We start from the raw sequence: 19,255 nt of genomic DNA, 5'->3' as shown, positions 1-19,255 counted from the left end.
GTAGTTTTAAGTCACTTCTGAAGTTTCTATTACTCCAACACCAGACAGAGCTTTGTCTTCAACAGGTGGCATTTTGTGACTTTCTTCTCAGTGTTGAAATCATGTCCAGGTGCAAATGAACTGCCTCGAAGGCTAGCTTGTTACTGACAATCATGCCTATTTAAGAAGTCAGTGGTGGCAAGGTCAACAACCAGCAGTCCTCCTGTAATCCTAGTACCCTGGGAGGCCGAGGCGGGCGGATCGTTTGAGCTCAGGAGTTTGAGACCAGCCTGAGCAAGAGCGAGACCCCGTCTCTACTAAAAATAGAAAGAAATATATAGAAAAAATTAGCCAGGCATGGTGGCGCATGCCTGTAGTCCCAGTTACTTGGGAGGCTGAGGCAGGAGGATCGCTTGAGCCCAGGAGTTTGAGGTTGCTGTGAGCTAGGCTGACGCCACGGCACTCTAGCCCAGGCAAAAAGAGTGAAACTCTGTCTCAAAAAAAAAAAAACAACCACCACCAACCAGCAGTCCTGCCAAACACCTTTCCACAAGGTGGAGTCCCAGCCCCTCGGTGCCGGGGATGCTCGCATGGCTGCGCTCTCAGGGACTGTGGGTGGAAGACTGCAGGCCCCTCTAGACAGGGACCCTTAGCAAGGCAAGTGCTCAGACCACATCATTACAGAAGCCACAGGAAGACAGAGCTACAGGCAGCTATCTGGTGTTTGATAGAAACTTCCAGAAAACCAAGTCCTCAACTGGCTCGGCCCAGGGCAGAGTTGTCCTCTGATCTGGCTCACTCTGATCCTCTGCTCTGTAAGCCACTTTATTTTATTGGTACAGTAACTTAACCCACCTTGGAACATAACTTAATATCCTTCGAATTGTTTATTTTGCCAAATCATTTGTATATTTCGCTGGAAAGGTTTTGATAAAGTTTTAGACTGGTGGCTCACGCCTGTAATCCCAGCACTCTGGGAGGAAGAGGCAGAGGATTGCTTGAGCTCAGGAGTTTGAAACCAGCCTGAGCAAGAGCGAGATGCTGTCTCTCTAAAAATAGAAAGAATTAGCCAGGTGTGGTGGTGTATACCTATAGTCCCAGCTACCTGGGAGGCTGAGGCGGGAGGGTCGCTTGAGCCCAGGAGTTTGAGGTTGCGGTGAACTACGATGACACCACTGCACTCCAGCCTGAGCAACAGAGTGAGACTCTCTCTCAAAAAAAAAAAAAAAAAAAAGTTGCAGACTGTTTGCCATGAGAAATATGAAGGTACCAGAGCACAAAAGTTATCTACAAAGTTGAGATGACCCACAGGCAGCTAAAGTGCCAGCTTGGACAGAGAAGTCATGCCATCGCTTTACTTTCCACCTAAAAGAATAGTTTTTTAGGTTTGTCTTGATGACCTATTAGTAATTGGTCAACATCAGGGTCTTACAGAGAAAGAGAGGTGCTTCAGAAACCAACTACAAATGTTACTGTTCAATTAGACCTCGTGCTGGAACAAGCAGCATTTGTAATGTGGGGTTCCAGCCCTGTGTCACCTGTCCTCATGACGAAACAAGTTGGTGATTGACTGCACAACGACCTTTTAGTATTCCCTACTGGGATGAAGAGCTGCTGCAGCAAATGCAAGAGTGACCATGTGCACACGTACCACTCAGACAGTACCTGAGCTGCTGGGACGGCCCACTGGGAGACGGGGTGTTTAGAGGGCCCGATGGCTTAGATTCAGCAGCTCTCACTGATGGGCACCTGGGGAGGTCAGATGGTGTTCACTCAGCCCTTGCACGAGGTTACAAAAAGCCCACATGGGTGTGTGCAGTTACCCCTCAGCCTGGCTCGCGGAGAAGATAAGAAATAATCAAAGGCAAGTGGAAAGTAACTTACGTTTCCATTTTTATTCAACAGCAAGTTTAGGGCAATGTTTCTACTGATTTGACAATACCAGCGGTAGGGGTTGAATCAAATCCCCTCCCCCCCAACCAAAGATATGCTGGAACCCTGACCCCAGTCCTCACAATGTGACCCTATCTGGAGATAGGGTCTCTACAGAGGTGAGAGGTCACCAGCATGGACTACAGGACTGGTGTCCTTTAAAGGAACTTAGAACACAGGCACATGGCAGACCACGTGAAAAGGAAGGCAAATCATGTCTACACATCAAGAACACTAGAGATTGCCAGAAAACCACGGAAGCTGGAGAGAGACATGGAGCAGATTCTGTCTCAAACCCCAGAAGCCGGCTTGCCAACACCCTGGCCTTGGATTTGCAGCCTCCAGAACTGAGAATCAATTTCCATTTAAGCCACCCAGCCTCTACTGAAAATAGAAAGAAATTAGCGGGACAACTAAAAATATATATAGAAAAAATTAGCCAGGCATGGTGGCGCATGCCTGTAGTTCCAGCTACTTGGGAGGCTGAAGCAGAAGGATCCCTTGAGCCCAGGACTCTGAGGTTGCTGTGAGCTAGGCTGACGCCACGGCACTCTAGCCTGGGCAACAGAGTGAGACTTTGTCTCAAAAACAAACAAACAAAAAAAGCCACCCAGTTTGTAGTATTTTACGGTACCCACAAAATACTAATGCAACTAGAATCCAACTTTAATTTTGTTATATTCACCCAACTGTAACAGCAAATATGTAAGATCCAACACTTAGTATGGAGCAAGGCTCTAGGTCGCTCCACTCCCCACCTTAGAGGTTACATGAGTTCCACTCATGTTACTGTGCGTTCAAGCCAGCCCACGCGCGGCTGGGAGTCTCTTCTCACCCAGCTTTGTTGGTGGGGCGGCTTCCGTGTGCAGCTGTGGTCCAGGGGATGTCTGTGCTGGATACAGAAATTGCCACGACACTGGTCACAGGCCACCTGCAACATCTCTTTTTTCTTGCATCCCTCTTTTGAGCACCGGTATGTAAAAATCTGAGAAAGCAAAGTTATTTCAATAAGCAATTCTTTAAAAACTCAATAAGACTATTCATTTTAAAATTAGAAACAGCTTTTATCTACACAGAATAACGATGTCAAATTTTCATTCAACCATCTAGTGTCAGGTAAAGAGATGAACACTAAGGAGGCAGAAAGGCTTTACAAGTGGCAATATACACAGGCAGCATTAATGCTGGGGATTCATGTCAAGATGGACCAGAGCTGTTCCCAGGAGACGAGAGACAACAGGGGCGTCGGGACCTGGGAGGGAAGGCAGCCACGCAAGGGTGTGATGAGCACAGCTCCACAGGGCAACTGGCTCCGGGGGGCTCTGGGCAGTGGGGCTTGCTCCCGTCAGTGGAATATCTACGTCCTCCAAACCCACTAGTCATTTTCTTTGGGTGGGGGCAGGCGGTGATATAACGTCCCAGGTACTTGCACCTCCCTGTGAATATAAGGCGGCGAGCAACACGGAGAGCGTGTCCAGCAGCCTGAGGGCAGCCCTGCAGCAAGGCAGGTGAGCAGGGCTGTCGTGAGTAGCCATGCAGGAGCCTCTGCACGTGCAAAGTGCAGGGATGAGGGGGTATGGGCAGAACATGGTGTCTGGCAAGAGGAACGCGAAGGGGGGTGCACCTACACCAGGGTGGGCAGGCAAGAAGGACCTGGCAGCTCTGGGTGGAGCCAGAGAGGGAGCCGTGCCAATCTGGGAGAAGCAGGTGTGCAGAGAACGCTGCAGGCTGGCTGGGGGTTTAAATGAGGGCAGTGGGGCTGGACAAAGCCTCCACACAAAGGGCTCTGTGGGAATACTAGGCAGATGGAGTAGATGGGGCTTTGTTCTCAGGTTTGAAGTTGAAGACAAAGTTAATGGTCCTCACATGCATAGTAATGTAATTGCACAGAATATAAAGTATTAAGACAGTTGATCACTACAAAACATGATCTATGACTAGAAACTAATTTAAGCTTGACAAAAGCCAATTCTCTAGAAGAAAAGCTCTTTAAAAAACCAGAAGTGCCCATGTGCTTGTTTCAGAGAACAAGAGGACAGGAGGGGCCTTGCACCTGGAAGAGCAGCCAGCCTCAGACAAGAACCTGAATGAACCCAGAGGGCCCACGGGAGGGCACAGTGCAGAGCTGGCCGGCCCAGAACCAGGAGAAGGCGGATGGGACACGCGCTCCATGGGAGTCAAGCCAAACGTCTCCCCTTGGACTTCTGGCTAAGGAGGAAGATCTGAACACGTGTAGTGGCTCTGCCCCTTCCTGAAATAGCATAAAAGTCACAGAAAAGATATTCTGAAAAGAGATAAACCCTCAAGGGCAAAGAGTAAGGAGAAAACAGCTCCAGGATTTCAGAAGCTAAAAAGCACTTGGACGAGTAGCAATGGACTTGGCAGAGAATGGTCAAGACATAGGCAGACAGAGGCCAAGCAGCAACCCTGTTCTAGAAACAAAAACCCCAAAGACTCAGAAACTGGCATTGGAAGCACAGGGTGAGGACTGCAAGTGGAGAAGTCGCTGCAGGTTGGTTAGGAAGCAGACCCCAAGATCTCCACCCTGCGCCAGGAGCAGGCTTCTGGTGTGGCTCTCTGTCCTGGGGAAGCAGGTGGGGAGGACCTCAAAGGACATCAGCAAGCTCACACACTCAGGGGCTCCAGCTGTCTCCACACTTGATTCCCAGACTCTGCAAGCCAGGAGTGGGCCCTCCAGAGAGGAGACGGAAGAATGGAAGATGGAGCTCAGGAGCTTCCTGAGCGACTGGACCAGGAAGGTAAGAGACAGCAAAGGCCAGAGTCCACCTGTGCTTTATAAGCTACCAGCTCCAGAGCAGGCAGGGAGCAAAAGCAACCCGGGGCAGAGCCTCCAGGGAGAACCCACCAGCCCTAGGCCACAGTACTAACAGCCCAGAGAGGAGACAGCAGAGGAAACCACAGAAATGCAAGAGAACATTCCAGAGTCCAGGAGGGTACACTGCATGCCCAGTTGGACTTAAGCTAGGAATGTCTTGATGTGAACCTTCCAACTATGGGAGAAGGAGAAGATCCTCCAAGCTGCTGGGAGAAAACCGGACCCACAGAGGACCAGTCAGGATGGCCTGGGAATTCTCTAAAGCAGACACAGAGCAAACATCCTGTAAAAGTCTCCCTGTCAAACATCCCAGGGAGACTTCAGATCTAAGATGCTACACCCAGCAGCTAATCAAGTAGAAGCTGAGAATAAAGACCTTGAGAAATGCATGGTCTCGACTTATCTTCCACTCTTGCTCCCAGGAGGCAACCAGAGAATGTGCTTCCACTAAAACATGGGAATAAACTCAAACAGCTAAACACTGGAAATGTAGATCCAGAAAGAAAGGCTGGGGGCTCTCCAGGCTGCGGTCCTCAAGGCAGCAGAGACCTGGACAGGCAGCGATAGCACAGCCCAGCTCCACGGGCGGAGAGCAGGTGTAGCAACATCAGGACGAGGGGTAGAGCTGAACCGCAGCTACACTGTGAACAGGTGACGCCCGCAACTAAGAGCAAACGGGACAGACCCAGGAAGCAACACCACACTTACAAAGAGAAAGGAGACAACACACACAAGACTTGCTAAGGGTGGAAGGCGGCTGCTGGAGGGGGCCTGGGGCCTGTTTTTCCTAACGGCCTTTGTTACCAATGAACAGATGAATAACTTAATGAAAACACCGATATTGCCAACACAAGAACACTGAATGTTTGAATTTTCCAGCCTCTTAAGTTTTATCAGGAGGACCTCAGAAAACAAATGCACATTAACAGGATGGTTCTACAAAACTACATTAATTCTATATCTCGGGGGAAAAAATGGTAAATTCCTGTAAAGAAGACCCTAACCTAAGACCCCTAATATTTACAGAATGTTTATATGACTCTGAAAACTCACACCATGCACAACTTAGGAAAACAACATAGCATTATTTCCATAGTTAGAAAACTGACACCCCACCCCACCCCCCGCCCCACCCCCAAGGGAAAAACCAACATTCACGGATCATAGACTCACCCAGAACCCTCCTTACCTTCTTCTTGCTCCTCCCAGGCTGAAATTTACAGTCTCTGTCCATGTGATCGCCAACCACCACATCTGGTATCTCTCCCTTTTTTACCGGGATGGGGACATTACAGAGTGGGCACACCGGGACATGAACATCCTGAAAATAGTGAATGTAGGATGACATCTGAGATTCAGACAACCAAAACTCACAAAGAAAAAGGTGCAATTGTATGGTGCACTCAAACTCGAACAGGTTACAAAAAACTTACATTCCGACCACTCATGAGAATGAATCATTGCTAGCATAAGAGGTTAACAGCAAGGCATCCCTAGAACGTGCGGTGTCTCGAGTGAAACCCAATGGAATTTACACATAAGGGACTGCAAACCAACTGCAGAAGTGACCCTAAGACAGTGAGTAAAAGGTAGCCAAGGAGGAAGCTGGTGAAATCAACCAAGGACTACCTGAGGATGGCTGTCTGTCCAGCACTGCCCAAGTGAGAGGAGAACCTACTAAACATCTCCAGAGTGGAGATGACAGAAGAAAGCACGAATCATAAAGATCCCCCAGTTTAGAAGCAAACTTATACTTAGCAAGCAAAAAGAAAAATCCCCCAGCATTTGTGGCCTCCCATGTGGCTTTCACCCAGAGAGATTCACTCGTCAGTAGACAGGGAGCGCACACCTGGACTGCATTCTCAGGTACATAATCCCCACCGCCAACTGCAACCCAAGACTGTGGGGGCTCTGGAGTGGGTGACTGGACCACCTAGCAGCTGAATACCCAGCATGCTTAAACATTTGAGCCAACAAGAAAACTGAGGTGGCAACTGACATAGGATGGATAGCAGGCAACCATGGAATTGCGGGGCCTCACTGTGGGCTAAGCTGAAAGAGCCACCAGGCAGTGCTCCCTCAGTGGACCAGTTTCCCAAATTAAGAAATAAATGTTACTAGATGACCTCTAGCCAGACTCCTCCCCCACAAAGGGAGATGGGAGGGCCCAGTGACAGAAGCGATTGGTAGTCCAGCTTGGTCATCAGTGCCTGGTAAACAAGGGCAGTGAGTCACCCTCCCCCACCCACCACGAAGGCCTAGAAAGGGCAAGAGGATCACATATAATACCGAGTCACCCACATTTCTCACCCCTCCAGGGCAAAGGAGCAGAGTTCACTGAGACAATGTGTGGACCACCAGCAACAAAGTGAATGCGGCTGGAAGCCATCTGAAAAGCCAGTCAGAATCTTCAATCTTTAGACTTACGAGAGCTAGTTCTTAAAGCCATCTTTCAGTTTCTATTGTGTATTATTTGGATCACCTAAATATGATGTCAAGGCTGCAAACTTACCCAAATGAACGAGCAACTCTAATGCCTGATTAGATTCCAAGTGTTAAAACATATCTTGTACCACATGAAGATACAGCGACATTATTCATATAATGGATCAAAGGAACCAAATATTTTAACATGTAAAGTAAGCAGTGAAGGTATAATAAGATTACAACAGCTATTTGACTTCATGATTCCCTGAAGATAAAATTTCAGTTGTTTTAGAGCCATGCTGTCCCACAGAACTTCCTGCGATGGCAGAAGTTTTCCACATCTGTGCTGTCCAACACAGTGGTTCCTGGCTACATGTGGCTACTAGATACTTTTGGCTAGTGGGACTGAGAAACTAGATTTTAAATTTTATTTAATTTTAAGTTAAATTGCCACATGCTGCAAGTGTCTACCATATTGGCCAGCTCAACTTTAGACTGAAGATTAGAACCTTCTGAATTACCTTCTTGAATGCAAAGGGACATCTGTGTGCAGCACATGTAAAATGATCTTTACAGAAATCTTGTTTACATGCATCACATTTTAGTGGAAGAAAATCTAAAAAAACAAAAACAGTAAAGTGTTTTAAAAACTAGAGGGCTTATAGATCATACTAAGCAGGTATTTACCTACACTAAGTGCTTCATGACTATGAGATAAATACATCCTCACTGACCACACATGAGAAAAGTTTTGGGGTAGTGAATTTCACAATGCCAAACAACATTCAAGAAACTATGAAGTTATTTTCTCAAGGGAGATCCCATTTCATGTGGTATCATAAGCATTTAAGCAGCACACATGTATCCACTTAGCCCTGGCGGCCAGCCTCACACCTGGCCGTAGGTGGATGCTAACTAACAATGTTGAGAAGAACCTGTGCCATGCCTGCTTCCCAATACAGAAAAGCCAGAAAGGGCAAGACACAGAATTATCAGCTAATCAATGTAATGGGACTAGTTCTCCCCCACGAAATAGCCAATAAAATACATCTTCTATTAATATTCTCTTTAAAGTGCTTACCTAGCTGCTTGCAAGTTTTTTCTGAACAATGCTTTCCCAAATCAGGAAACTCCATTATGAGAAGTATCCAAAACACCGATGGCAGAGTTCCGTATCACCTACAAGAATTAGAATTAGAATCATTAAGAGAAAAACAATGACTATTCTAATTTAGTCACCAGGATTTTAACTTAAAGTCAACACTTTCTGTAGGCAGCGTAAGATGGAGTTTTAGCGCAAATACCACTTCTCAGCCACTCAGAATCAATCCCATTAGGAGAGGCTGCTTTTCAGTCCCTTTAATTCCTAGTCTATGAAGCTCACCTTGAATTTAGATTTTAGTTAAACTATATTCCAACTCATCCTGACACAGGCTTCCCATATTCAATTTACACAGCTGCCAGTGAAAATGACAACCTCAGTGATTTTTTTTTTTTTTTTTTTTTTTGAGACAGAGTCTCATTCTTTTGCCCAGGCTAGAGTGAGTGCCATGGTGCCAGCCTAGCTCACAGCAACCTCAAACTCCTGGGCTCAAGCAATCCTCCTGCCTCAGCCTCCTGAGTAGCTGGGACTACAGGCATGCGCCACCATGCCCGGCTAATTTTTTTTTCTATATATTTTTAGTTGTCCGATTAATTTCTTTCTATTTTTAGTAGAGACAGGGTCTCGCTCGAACTCCTGAGCTCAAACAATCGGTCCGCCTCGGCCTCCCAGAGTGCTAGGATTACAGGCGTGAGCCACCGCGCCCGGCCAACCTCAGTGATTTTAAGTCACAATTTCACCTATGGGATATACTTGTTGACATAAACAAAACTGTTACAAAGTGCTAAATCACATTAGTTGACTACCCTATCCGGAGGAGACTTAACTCTGTCCCTTGCCTAACTCCCCTATGCATTGAGTTTTACTTTGAAATTATTCCTTGATGACATCAACCTGTAGCTGATCAGGAAGAAGCAGGAGCAGCTAACTCACCACGGAAAACAGGTAAACAGTTAAGGTGCCGCGCTTGAGAGAGCATTTAAGTCCACAGCAGGGCTCATGAAGTCCCCTTCGTGAAGTGGTACCCACCAAACCTCTCAAAATTCCTGTCGCTCCCAGAGTTCAAGACCCGAAGACCTTTTCTGGGTCTTCCCTTCAGCTCTCTCCACTCTCTCGGGTTGTCCTCTTGCCACTGCTAACCTCTACTCATACCCCGCGGCCTCGGTTTGAGGTGTCGTTTCCGCAAAAGGGTCTTTCCTGACACCCTCAGCACGCCCCACCTAAGGGACACACCCTCTACCCGTACAGGACGAGTATTCCTTTCCCAGCACGCAGCACGGCCTCCAACACAGATCGCTCGCTTTACTAGCAACTCCACCGAGTGCGGGGGCCGTGTCGGGACTGCCGCTCGTTTACCAGAAGGACCTAGCCCAGCGATTGAACGCAGGCGGCCCCGACCCCATACCTGGCTCTGGGCGGGAACACCGGCAGCAGCGAGGCAAGTGAACAGTGGCGGAGAAGGGACACCGGGCGCCCCTCTCCGTGGTCGGCCCCGGGGAGTAAGGCGACAAGAGCGACGACACAGGGAAAAGCCCGGAGCCAAAGACCCGCCGGCACCCACCGCACAGCGCAACATCACGTCAGCCTTAGCCCCTCGGTATTTAAGCTTGGCCGCCGAGTCGCACTCGCACGGGGATTCCCGGCGCTCCCCGACGACGTCACGCGCAGGCCAGCCAATCCCGCCCCGCCCTAGCCCAGCGGCCCCCGGCACGTCCCTAGCTAGCCGGCCAATTCCGCCCCGCCGCGGCCCAGTCGACCCGCCCATTCCTCGCCTCTCCATCCCCTTTTCTCGAAGGGTCCAGCCTCTTCTCCCAGGCGCCGAGTCACGGCCACGAGGCTCTGCGCAGGCGCAGAGGGGCCGGCGCGGTGCGCCGCAGAGCTGAGTCAGGGCGGAAGGGATAGCGCCCTGAGGCCGCCCCGACTTCCGGCCCAGGGGGTTACTGTGCCCCGCGAGAGCCGTAGGGGAACGGGCTGCGGTGGAGGCGTTCCGGGTCTGCTGTGCCGCCTCGTCCGAGCCCGTCTGCCCTGCGGTGTGACAGAAAGTCTCTGTGTTTTTGTTTTTTTAAATGTATTTTTAAATAATTTCATACTTAGAGAAAAACTGCAAGAATACTACCAAAAATGTCTTCATCCCCATCAGCTGCACTCCCACCTGCCCCGTGTCGCCGCCCCTATGCACACCTGCTACGTGTACGGGGGGGGCCCGCACACCTGTATTGTGTACACTGGGCTCTGGACACCTGTTTCGTGTGGCGGGGGAGGGGGCTCTAGGGAGGGGGGGGCTGCGCCTAGGCCAGGGATGTTCAGGGTCCCAGCGGACACCCGGGGCGGCGGGGGACGTGCGGGGTCGACGAGCCCGTGTGTGTGTGTGTGTGTGTGTGTGTGTGTGTGTGTGTGTGTCTGTATCTCTGTCTCTCTCAGGCGCCCGTTTAATACCTACTGCTGACTCATCGTCGCGAGTCCCCCCGACAGCTCTGCGACACACAGGGCAGCCGCGGTGAGATGGGGACTAGGCGGCCCTCGAGAACTCGTTTGGGGGCTGTTTAACCGGCGAAGTCAACTAAAAAGCACGAAAATGTGAAATACGTGGCACTTAGAAGGCTGCGGGAAGGACACCTGTTTACAGCAAGCGAGCTGAAGCAGCAGGGCAGTGGCCACGGGCAACTCGAGTTTCTTGCGGCTTGGCACACAATCTGACCCCGAAAGCCCACCACAAGTACTGGTCTGGGGGTTACAGTTAGTACACAGGCAAATTCCCAAATGCGGAATCCACAGGTCATGAGGATCAATTGTGTGTGTGTGTGTGTCATGTTTTGTACATGTGTATTCCTTTTCACTAGTCTTTTTTGGAACCATTGGAAAGCAGGCTGCAGACAGGATGGCCCACACCCTTGCAAACTAAAAACCCGTAAGTCCCCACCCTTGTAACCAGCCCTCTGAACAAATTTCAGTGACCCCTGTATGGTTTTGTTTATTTGTTTTAGTTTCACCACATTGTCCAATCTATGTTTTTTTGTAATCCTCTTCCTTAACTGCTTGACCTTTTGAGTTGTTGCCCAGAAATGAGAATGTGACACGTTTTTAAAAATTAAAAGCACAACACCTTGGTTTCACAGTGTGAACTGAAAATATTAAGCCCCCCAGCTGACTGAATGGACCTCCTCTTGGCCAAGGGGACCCCAGAAATACCCCAAAGCTGAGTTGCTGGCCATGAGCAGGGGGTTCAGACCTGCCTCGTCATGGTTCCTCCCTTCTTGGAGATGTCCTTGTAACAGTGAGCTGCTGAGTCATTAACAGGCCTAAGGTGCAGTGAGCTGTGATGACACCCCTGCGCACTAGCTCGGGCAACCAGAGCAAGACCTTGTTTCAAAAAAAAAAATTAAATGTGACCAGGTTGTGCTGTTTGTAAGAGGGAAAAAGTCTGTCGAGTCAGAATTTTTTTTTTTTTTGAGACAGTCTCACTGTGTTGCCCAGGCTAGAGTGCCATGACGTCATCCTCGCTCACAGCAACCTCAAACTCCTGGGCTCAAGCGATCCTCCTGCTTCAGCCTCCCGAGTAGCTGGGACTACAGGCATGTGCCACCATGCCCGGCTAATTTTTTCTATATATTTTTAGTTGTCCAATTAATTTCTTTCTATTTTTAGTAGAGACGGGGTCTCGCTCTTGCTCAGGCTGGTCTCGAACTCCTGAGCTCGAACGATCCGCCCGCCTCGGCCTCCCAGAGTGCTAGGATTACAGGCGTGAGCCACCGCGCCCGGCCGAGTCAGAATTTTTAAAATTCAGTTTTTTGTCATTAATTGAACATCTGCATACCAAGAAACACAGGGGGATACCACCAAGCATGAGCAAGGTGACCACCACTGCACCTGTTTCTTAACACATCAAGGTCCAGGGCGTTCTTTTATACACGAAGCCTTCCTAAGATGCCGTCTGAGGACGGCCTTGCAAGGCCATGATCCTCCGAGGGCAGGAAGGCTTCAGCCAATCTCAAGAAGTTGACCTGAAAAGGAGAGGTCCCAGATGGCAGTGTCCAGTTTCCAGCATCCACAGCATTACCGTGTCCATGACACATTGATTCTGCATCACAGGGCCAGAGTGTTCCTCCTCAGAGTGACCACTGGGTCACTGTTGTGATCCCTGTTTTACATCTGAGGAAACTGAGGCACAGAGGTGTTAAGAAACATGCCCAAGAGCAGCCAGGGCTCAAACCCAGGCTCCTGAGTCCACCACGGCCCGATCATGAACTCAGAACTTGCAACGTAAGCCTTTCCAATCCAGGTCACATCTGTTTCAATAACCCTTGGCCTTCTATGTGGGGCACATGGGGGGATGTGGGGCTCTACCTGTGTGCAGGGAGCATGGACCCAGGGCATCACCTTAGTCCTATCCCCGCCTGACCACACCCTGTGTCTCCTACTGCAGTCTCCTGCATGTGGGAGCCGTGGGGAGCAGACATCTCCAGGCACCAACCTCTCTGCGCCCACACTGCCCCTCCACTCCTCTAACTGTGCCCACCTTGAGCCCCCATGCACTGGGGGTTGTGGGCTGAGCACCAGGTCCGTTCTCAGGCCGGTAGCATCAGGAGCGAGGTCTCTCCCTTCAGAACTCTCCAGACTTCTCCTCCAGCCCTGGAAGTGATTTTCTCCCATAATGCAGGAAACCTCCTCTCCATCATAGTCTCAAGTTTCTTGCTCTAGGGCAAATCTCCCAAGCTCTGGTTTGTGATAGGTAAAACCCAGGCTTCTCATGAGGTCCAAGAAAACCCTTTTCTCTGTCTCTTGAAAGCCTTGCTTTAAGACTGTGACTTGCTATGAATTCTCAAAAGTTTAGATTTAACAGTCAAAGTTTTGCAACGACTTGCTTAGTCTTGGCAGTATCCACTCTCCCCTTCCGTGCAGCTGTGCGAGTGTCACCTTGTGGCTGAGTCTTGATGGCAGGACACTTAGTGCTGGAGGTGAGAAAACACATTGGCATTATGCCCACCACACATGCGGCCCTTTAACAAATTTGTCCAGCTGCAGCGTGTGGAGGGTGGACTGAGGAGAGGCTAAGGGCGCAGTAACATGGTGTTGCCATGGTCCAGTGGCCGTGGGAGGGTGGAAACTTCGCTTCCCTTCACAGCTTCCCCTGCAGGCTGGGCGTGAGCACGTGACCAGTCTTTCAGGAGGAGAGGGGCCCCCCCGATATCAAAAAAATGCCCATCAGGACATAGCCCTCCTCTTCCTGGAGATATTTTTGTGATACTTGGCAATAGTAGTCTTCTTTTTTTTTTTGAGACAGAGTCTCACTCTTTTGCCTGGGCTAGAGTGAGTGCCATGGCGTCAGCCTAGCTCACAGCAACCTCACACTCCTGGGCTCAAGCGATCCTCCTGCCTCAGCCTCCCGAGTAGCTGGGACTACAGGCATGCGCCACCATGCCCGGCTAATTTTTTCTATGTATTTTTAGTTGTCCGATTAATTTCTTTGTATTTTTAGTAGAGACGGGGTCTCACTCTTGCTCAGGCTGGTTTCCAACTCCTGAGCTCAAACAATCCGCCCACCTCCCTCCCAGAATGCTAGGATTACAGGCGTGAGCCACCACGCTGGCCAATAGTAGTCTTCTTGCTGACAGGAAGGGCCATGCCTCGGGGCCAAGTCAGAGCACAGGGACGGAAGAGCAGAGAGGTGGGAAGAACCCGGGACGCTGTTGGGACACTGACCAGTCTCATGGTCTCTGCCCTTCGCATAATGGGAGATAACATAAGCCCTGATTGTTCAAGGCATTTTTGTTGTTGTTGTTTTCTGTTATCTGCACGGGGGGCGGGGGGAGTATTTCAACTTAAGACGCATCAGCTATGAGACAAAAAAGAAAAGCTGGTGAATGAGCAACTGGATTTTCGAGTCTGGAACTCAGGTGAGAGGTCTGGTCTGGAGAGATAAAGCAGGAAATCATGCTCATAAACATGGCAATTGAGTCGTAGGTGTTGCTGGGCAAGGATCCGGCGTGGAGGGGAAGAGGGCCCAGGCCCAAAGCCTTAGGAACAGCCAGTGTTTAAAGAGCAAAGAAAGAAGTGGCAAAGTTAACTCAGAATGAGCAACCGAAGGACTCAGGAGGAAACTAAGGAGAGGGAGGTGTCGTCGGAGCCAAGGGGAGAGCTTTCCAGAAGGAGCAAGACTGCAAGTACCTGTTGGATTTAGACTGAGGGAGGTCACTGCTGCCTGTAGAACGGCCCCAGATGTGTAGGCCAAGGTCAGATTGAAATGGGTGACAAGCAAATGTGGGAAGAGGAAGCACAGTCTTGGTGACAGAAGCTTGGACACCTCATGAAAGATGACAGATGTTTTCCCTGGCCAGCAGGTCAAACAGGCGACTCCCCACCGCCCACTCCCCCGGCCACTCTCTTTTCTGCTTGGACACACAGTTAATTTACCTCTGCATTCATAATTCATATCCTCAGCAAATATTTACTGGGTACCTGCTGTGTGCACAGCACCCTGTCGGGCTTCAAGGAAACAGAAGAAAAGATTAGGCTGGCTCCTGTCTCTTCCCAGGAGCTTATAGTCCTGTTGCTCTTGTAGGAAAAAAATCCCACATCCTGGAACAACTGGACAATAAATGCAGACATTGTAATTCTGAGGTTTCGTGCCAGAGGCTGTAATCACTATCGGAACTGAGAATAAAATTCCCCCAGGGCAAGCCTGAAGGGGTGGCAAGAGTGTTGGGGAAGGTTTTGCAGAGAGGGGGGCTCCAAGGGCCCTTGAACATGGGGGCTGGGGCGGGGCCCGGGGAGGTTGCAGAAGCCAAGGTCGTGTGTTGGCTGGAATTCTCAATTGCAAGTGACAAGAACCTAACTCAAAATAGATTCTACCAAATGGGGAATTTATTGGCGCCTCAATTTCAGATGTGCCTGGATCCAGAAACTCAAATGTGGTCCTTGACACCCTCACCCCTGCGTGTGGCCTCTCCCCCCACTGCAGGGCGGTCTCTTCTTCGTGACAGGGATGTAGCTGGCGGCACCCCGGCTGCAGGGGCCAGCACAAAGAGTGTCTTCCTCCCACGTCTGCGTTGGCATCTGCCGTTGGGCTCTGGTGGTTTCTGGGGTCATGTTTAGGGTGATTAACGCGATCTTAATGGGGACACTTTTGAAAATGAAAACGGGGTGCTATCAATACTTTTTTGGACAAAAAGACATAAACAGGGACTCCTTTGGGAAAACCTGGACATAATATTACCATAATCAAAGTCCACTCTGCATGGACACTGACGGCCCCACTACAGTCGTGTAAAATGGGGCAGAGGGAGTACTCCAAAGTGACAGTGCCGCTGACGAGGAAGGAGGGGCAGGTAGGATGAACGTCCCTAAGCACTTGTCTCCTAAGGAGCAGAGGCCTGCAGGTGCTCTGTCCTCTGCCTGATGTCCCCTCCTGGCTGCTGCCATAGGTGCTGGCACTGCGAGTCACGGAGGCAGACGTGGGACTCAGAGTAAAAATTGCCAACAGAAATCAAAGTCCGTGTTCCCTTGGACACGTGATGCACAACATGAATATTTCACAGATGCAAAGACAGCTTGGCAGAGATTTTAATCCCAGAAAGTAATTATGAGATAAACTACAGGAGACGCAGCATAGCATTGCCTCATGACACATTTTTAAGTAAGCAGAAGCCCTGTGGAATAAAAAATACACTTGCTCAGGCTCCCGGGCGACTGAGAAGCAGCTGAGTGGAGTGGAGACGACCAGTGGTTTCTCCTTCCATCTCTTAGTTGTGTGACGTGGTGTCATCTAACCCACGGGACCCCTTTTCTCACGCAGGCCGGGTCATAGGACTCTAGCTGACTCCATCCTTGGTTAATAAGCCAACGCAAAGGAATTTCGTCTCCATATTCTTCTCCATGTTGCCAGGAAAGGCACGTCTTAGAGAACCCTTTGATCAATGTCTGTCCCAACATAAGGGATGAGTGTTAACTGTCCATATAAAATTTTGTATATGACTTGAAATGCAAATCCAAAATTAGAAAAGAGAAAAATTAGGCCAGGTGTGGTGGCTCACGCCTTTAATCCCAGGACTCTAGGAGGCAGAGGCGGGAGGATTGCTTGAGTTCAGGAGTTCAAGACCAGCCTGAGCAAAAGCGAGGCTCTATCTCTACTAAAAATAGAAAAAATTAGCTGGACGTGGTGGTGTGCACGAGTAGCGCACCCAGCTACTCGGGAGGCCGAGGCAGGAGGATCATTGGAGCCCAGGAGTTGAAGGTTGCAGTGAGCTGTGATGACACCACTGTGCTCTATCCAGGATGACAGAGAAAAAAAAAGAAAAGAGAAAAATGAGAGCATTGAGAATGTGGTAAAAACACTAACCCTTGTAAAGTCTTCTCTAACCTCCCATCAGAATAATTCCTTTATTGGTGCTGAGCACCCAGGACGCATTGATTTCCTTTAACCCAAGCACCACATCTGTTCCGTCTGGAGCTTATTCGCTGATTTGAAATAGACCCAAATTCTCCTCTTCCCACTAAGAGGACGCTCTGGCCCAGCGGGTGGCCACCATTGGAAGCGTCTAGAAAAGATTTTCTGTCCAGGCATGGCTGGGAAAACTGGGAAACCTGAACAAAGTCTGTAGTCTCGTTAGCAGTTTCTACCAGTGTTGATTTCTGAGTTTTCAGAAACGCTGGCGTCGGGGAAGCTGGGTGAGGTGTGTACAGGAGCCGCCTCTGCAACCTCCCATCAACCTAAAATGGTTTCGACAGGAAAAGTCCAGACATGACATTGCCTTTGTCTGCTAGGTATCAACGCTTGTTCTTATTTTGAAAGCTTGTGGAAAAAACGCCCTGCCGCCTCCCGCAGCCACCCGGTTCACTCCACCGGACATGAGCTGGGATTTTCCACCACTTTCTCTCATAACTTAGTCACTAAGACGAGGAGGTACGTTGTGAACTGTGTACATTAACCCAAGACTTAACATTTTGACAACTTTTGTGACTACGGCTAAAGTATCTTGATTCACAGAGGCTCAGCTTCCAAGGCGCCCGGCGGTCCTCTGACACCTGCAGGCGCTCACGTAGGAAAGGGCACCTCGTTTTGAATTTAAATCCTTATGCTGTACTTATTGGGAGGACTTAGGAGAATTGCTCTGAAGCAACTTTGGGACACTTGAGACCATACCCCGCCCTTGTCCCAGACTCACAGACTCCAAGGTGAGAAGGCAGGTACTCTTGCTCCGGCTTGGAAAGCTATTCACCCTGTTTCACTCAGCAATGATTATGCTCATGCTGTATCATTTATGGTATTTCCACACCAAAAATGTCATTCTTGATTTAAAAGTGCTGTTCTGGGGCCAGGCATGGTGGCTCACGCCTGTAATCCTAGCAGTCTGGGAGGCGGAGGTGGGAGGATTGCTTGAGCCCAGGAGTTTGAGGCTGCAGTGAGCTACGATGACGCCACTGCGCTCTAGCCTGGGCGACAGAGCGAGACTCTGTCTCAAAAACAAATGATAACATAAAAAATAAATAAAAATAAATAAAAATGCTGTTCTGGTCTGAGCCCCGCTAGCTAGTGCCTCCCTCAGATTCCCTCAGATTCGGTTCAGGAGAACTCGGGGTGGAGAACCTGCCTGCACTAAATAACAGTGGGGCAGGGTCATCGGTTTATGTTCAACTTTGTTTTGTTCCCTGGGGGGGTGGCTGAGTAAGCGGCAATCATCCTGATTTCTCGGTGACTCCAGTTCCATTCCCGGCGGCCCCTTAGGTGCCCCTGGAATCTCCGCATTCAGTATTCAAGCCCCTGCAGCCTCTTTGTGGGAGGATCTGCTTGTTCGCGGCTAGTTTTTGTTCATTGTTTTAATCTGTGCATATTGGCTGGGACTGCAACGCTGTTTCTTTTTTCCACACACGCGAGCTTGACTTTCAGAGGGACTCGGCGCCCCCTGCAGGCCAGAGGAAGAGGCGGACGCTCATCACTTCTGGGTGCCACACCCAGTGGTGGCAGGGACACCATGCTTTGCTGGCTGTAACCCTGGGACATCAAAGCCACCCAGACAGTGTGTAGGGATCTCCTGGGACCTGCTTCCCGTGAAACACTTTGCTGGGTGTCTGTGGGGAGGGACAAAAGCATAAGATTTTAGCTGATAAGCTGCGTGCAGAGTGAAAACATGCTTATTAAAAAAAAAAAAAAAAAATCTCAGCCCAAAGCAGACTTTGTTCTTTCTAGACCAGCATGGTCTTTGTTGCTGAGCCCCATGCCACCTGAGCCCCGCTGGGGTGGCCCTTCCAAAAGCACCGTGATTACACCTAGAGAGTTCCGCCTGGGGTGGGTGGGGGGTGCTGTGGACAGGTTGGGAGGCAGCGGGGACCATTGTAGCAATAAGTAACTAGGTCCTTCCCTCTGGGCCCTGGGGTCACAGGCAGCCAGGCACCCCCAGGAGAGGGTCCTGCTGCCCGTCATTCGGGGTGACCTCTCAGGTGGTTATCACTGCCTGAGTTAGCGGCAGAGCCCGGGTGCTCGACAGCCACTGCCTGAGCCTCCCAGGCAGCTCTTGGCAGGAGTTCAGACAGCTCAGCTGTCGGGGTCTGATGTTGGGCATGGGGTGGTGTTGGTCTGGAGCGGCCTGTGCTGCGTCCCTGGCACTCCGGGTCCATCTGCATGGCCAGCAGAGCCAGACGGGAGAGAAAGGGCTTTGAGTTTTGTCTTGTGAGAAGGGCAGAGCTGGCAGGGGCACTTTATTTATTTATTTATTTTGAGACAGGATCTCAATCTGTTGCCCAGGCTGGAGTGCAGTGGCTCAATGATAGCTTACTGCAACCTCGCACTCCTGGGCTCAAGCGACCCTCCTGCCTTAGCCTGCCAAGTAGCTGAAACTACAGGCACCCACCACCATGCCCAGCTAAGTTTTCTAAATTTTTTGTAGAGATGGGGTCTCACTATGTTGCCCAGGCTGGTCTCAAACTCCTGGGCTGAAGTGATCTTCCTGCCTTGGCCTCCTAAAGTACTAGAATTACAGATGTGA

General features: G+C 50.0%; 1 protein-coding gene across 1 annotated transcript; it reads right to left on the bottom strand.

Moving 5' to 3' along the window:
• Window positions 1–2,486: 2,486 nt before the first annotated feature.
• On the bottom strand, window positions 2,487–9,841 carry ZFAND2A (zinc finger, AN1-type domain 2A). The gene is given in 6 exon segments (XM_012639169.1): window positions 2,487–2,776; window positions 2,778–2,896; window positions 5,937–6,068; window positions 7,696–7,790; window positions 8,256–8,353; window positions 9,682–9,841. Coding segments are annotated over 5 exon segments (435 nt in total). The 5' UTR covers window positions 8,311–8,353; window positions 9,682–9,841; the 3' UTR covers window positions 2,487–2,742.
• Window positions 9,842–19,255: the final 9,414 nt, after the last annotated feature.

This window comes from Propithecus coquereli, unplaced genomic scaffold, assembly GCF_000956105.1.
Source record: "Propithecus coquereli isolate 6110/MARCELLA unplaced genomic scaffold, Pcoq_1.0 Scaffold137, whole genome shotgun sequence".
NCBI lineage: Eukaryota > Metazoa > Chordata > Mammalia > Primates > Indriidae > Propithecus > Propithecus coquereli.
Note: the sequence above shows the minus strand (reverse complement) of the source record. Positions and strands in the feature narration are given on the sequence as shown.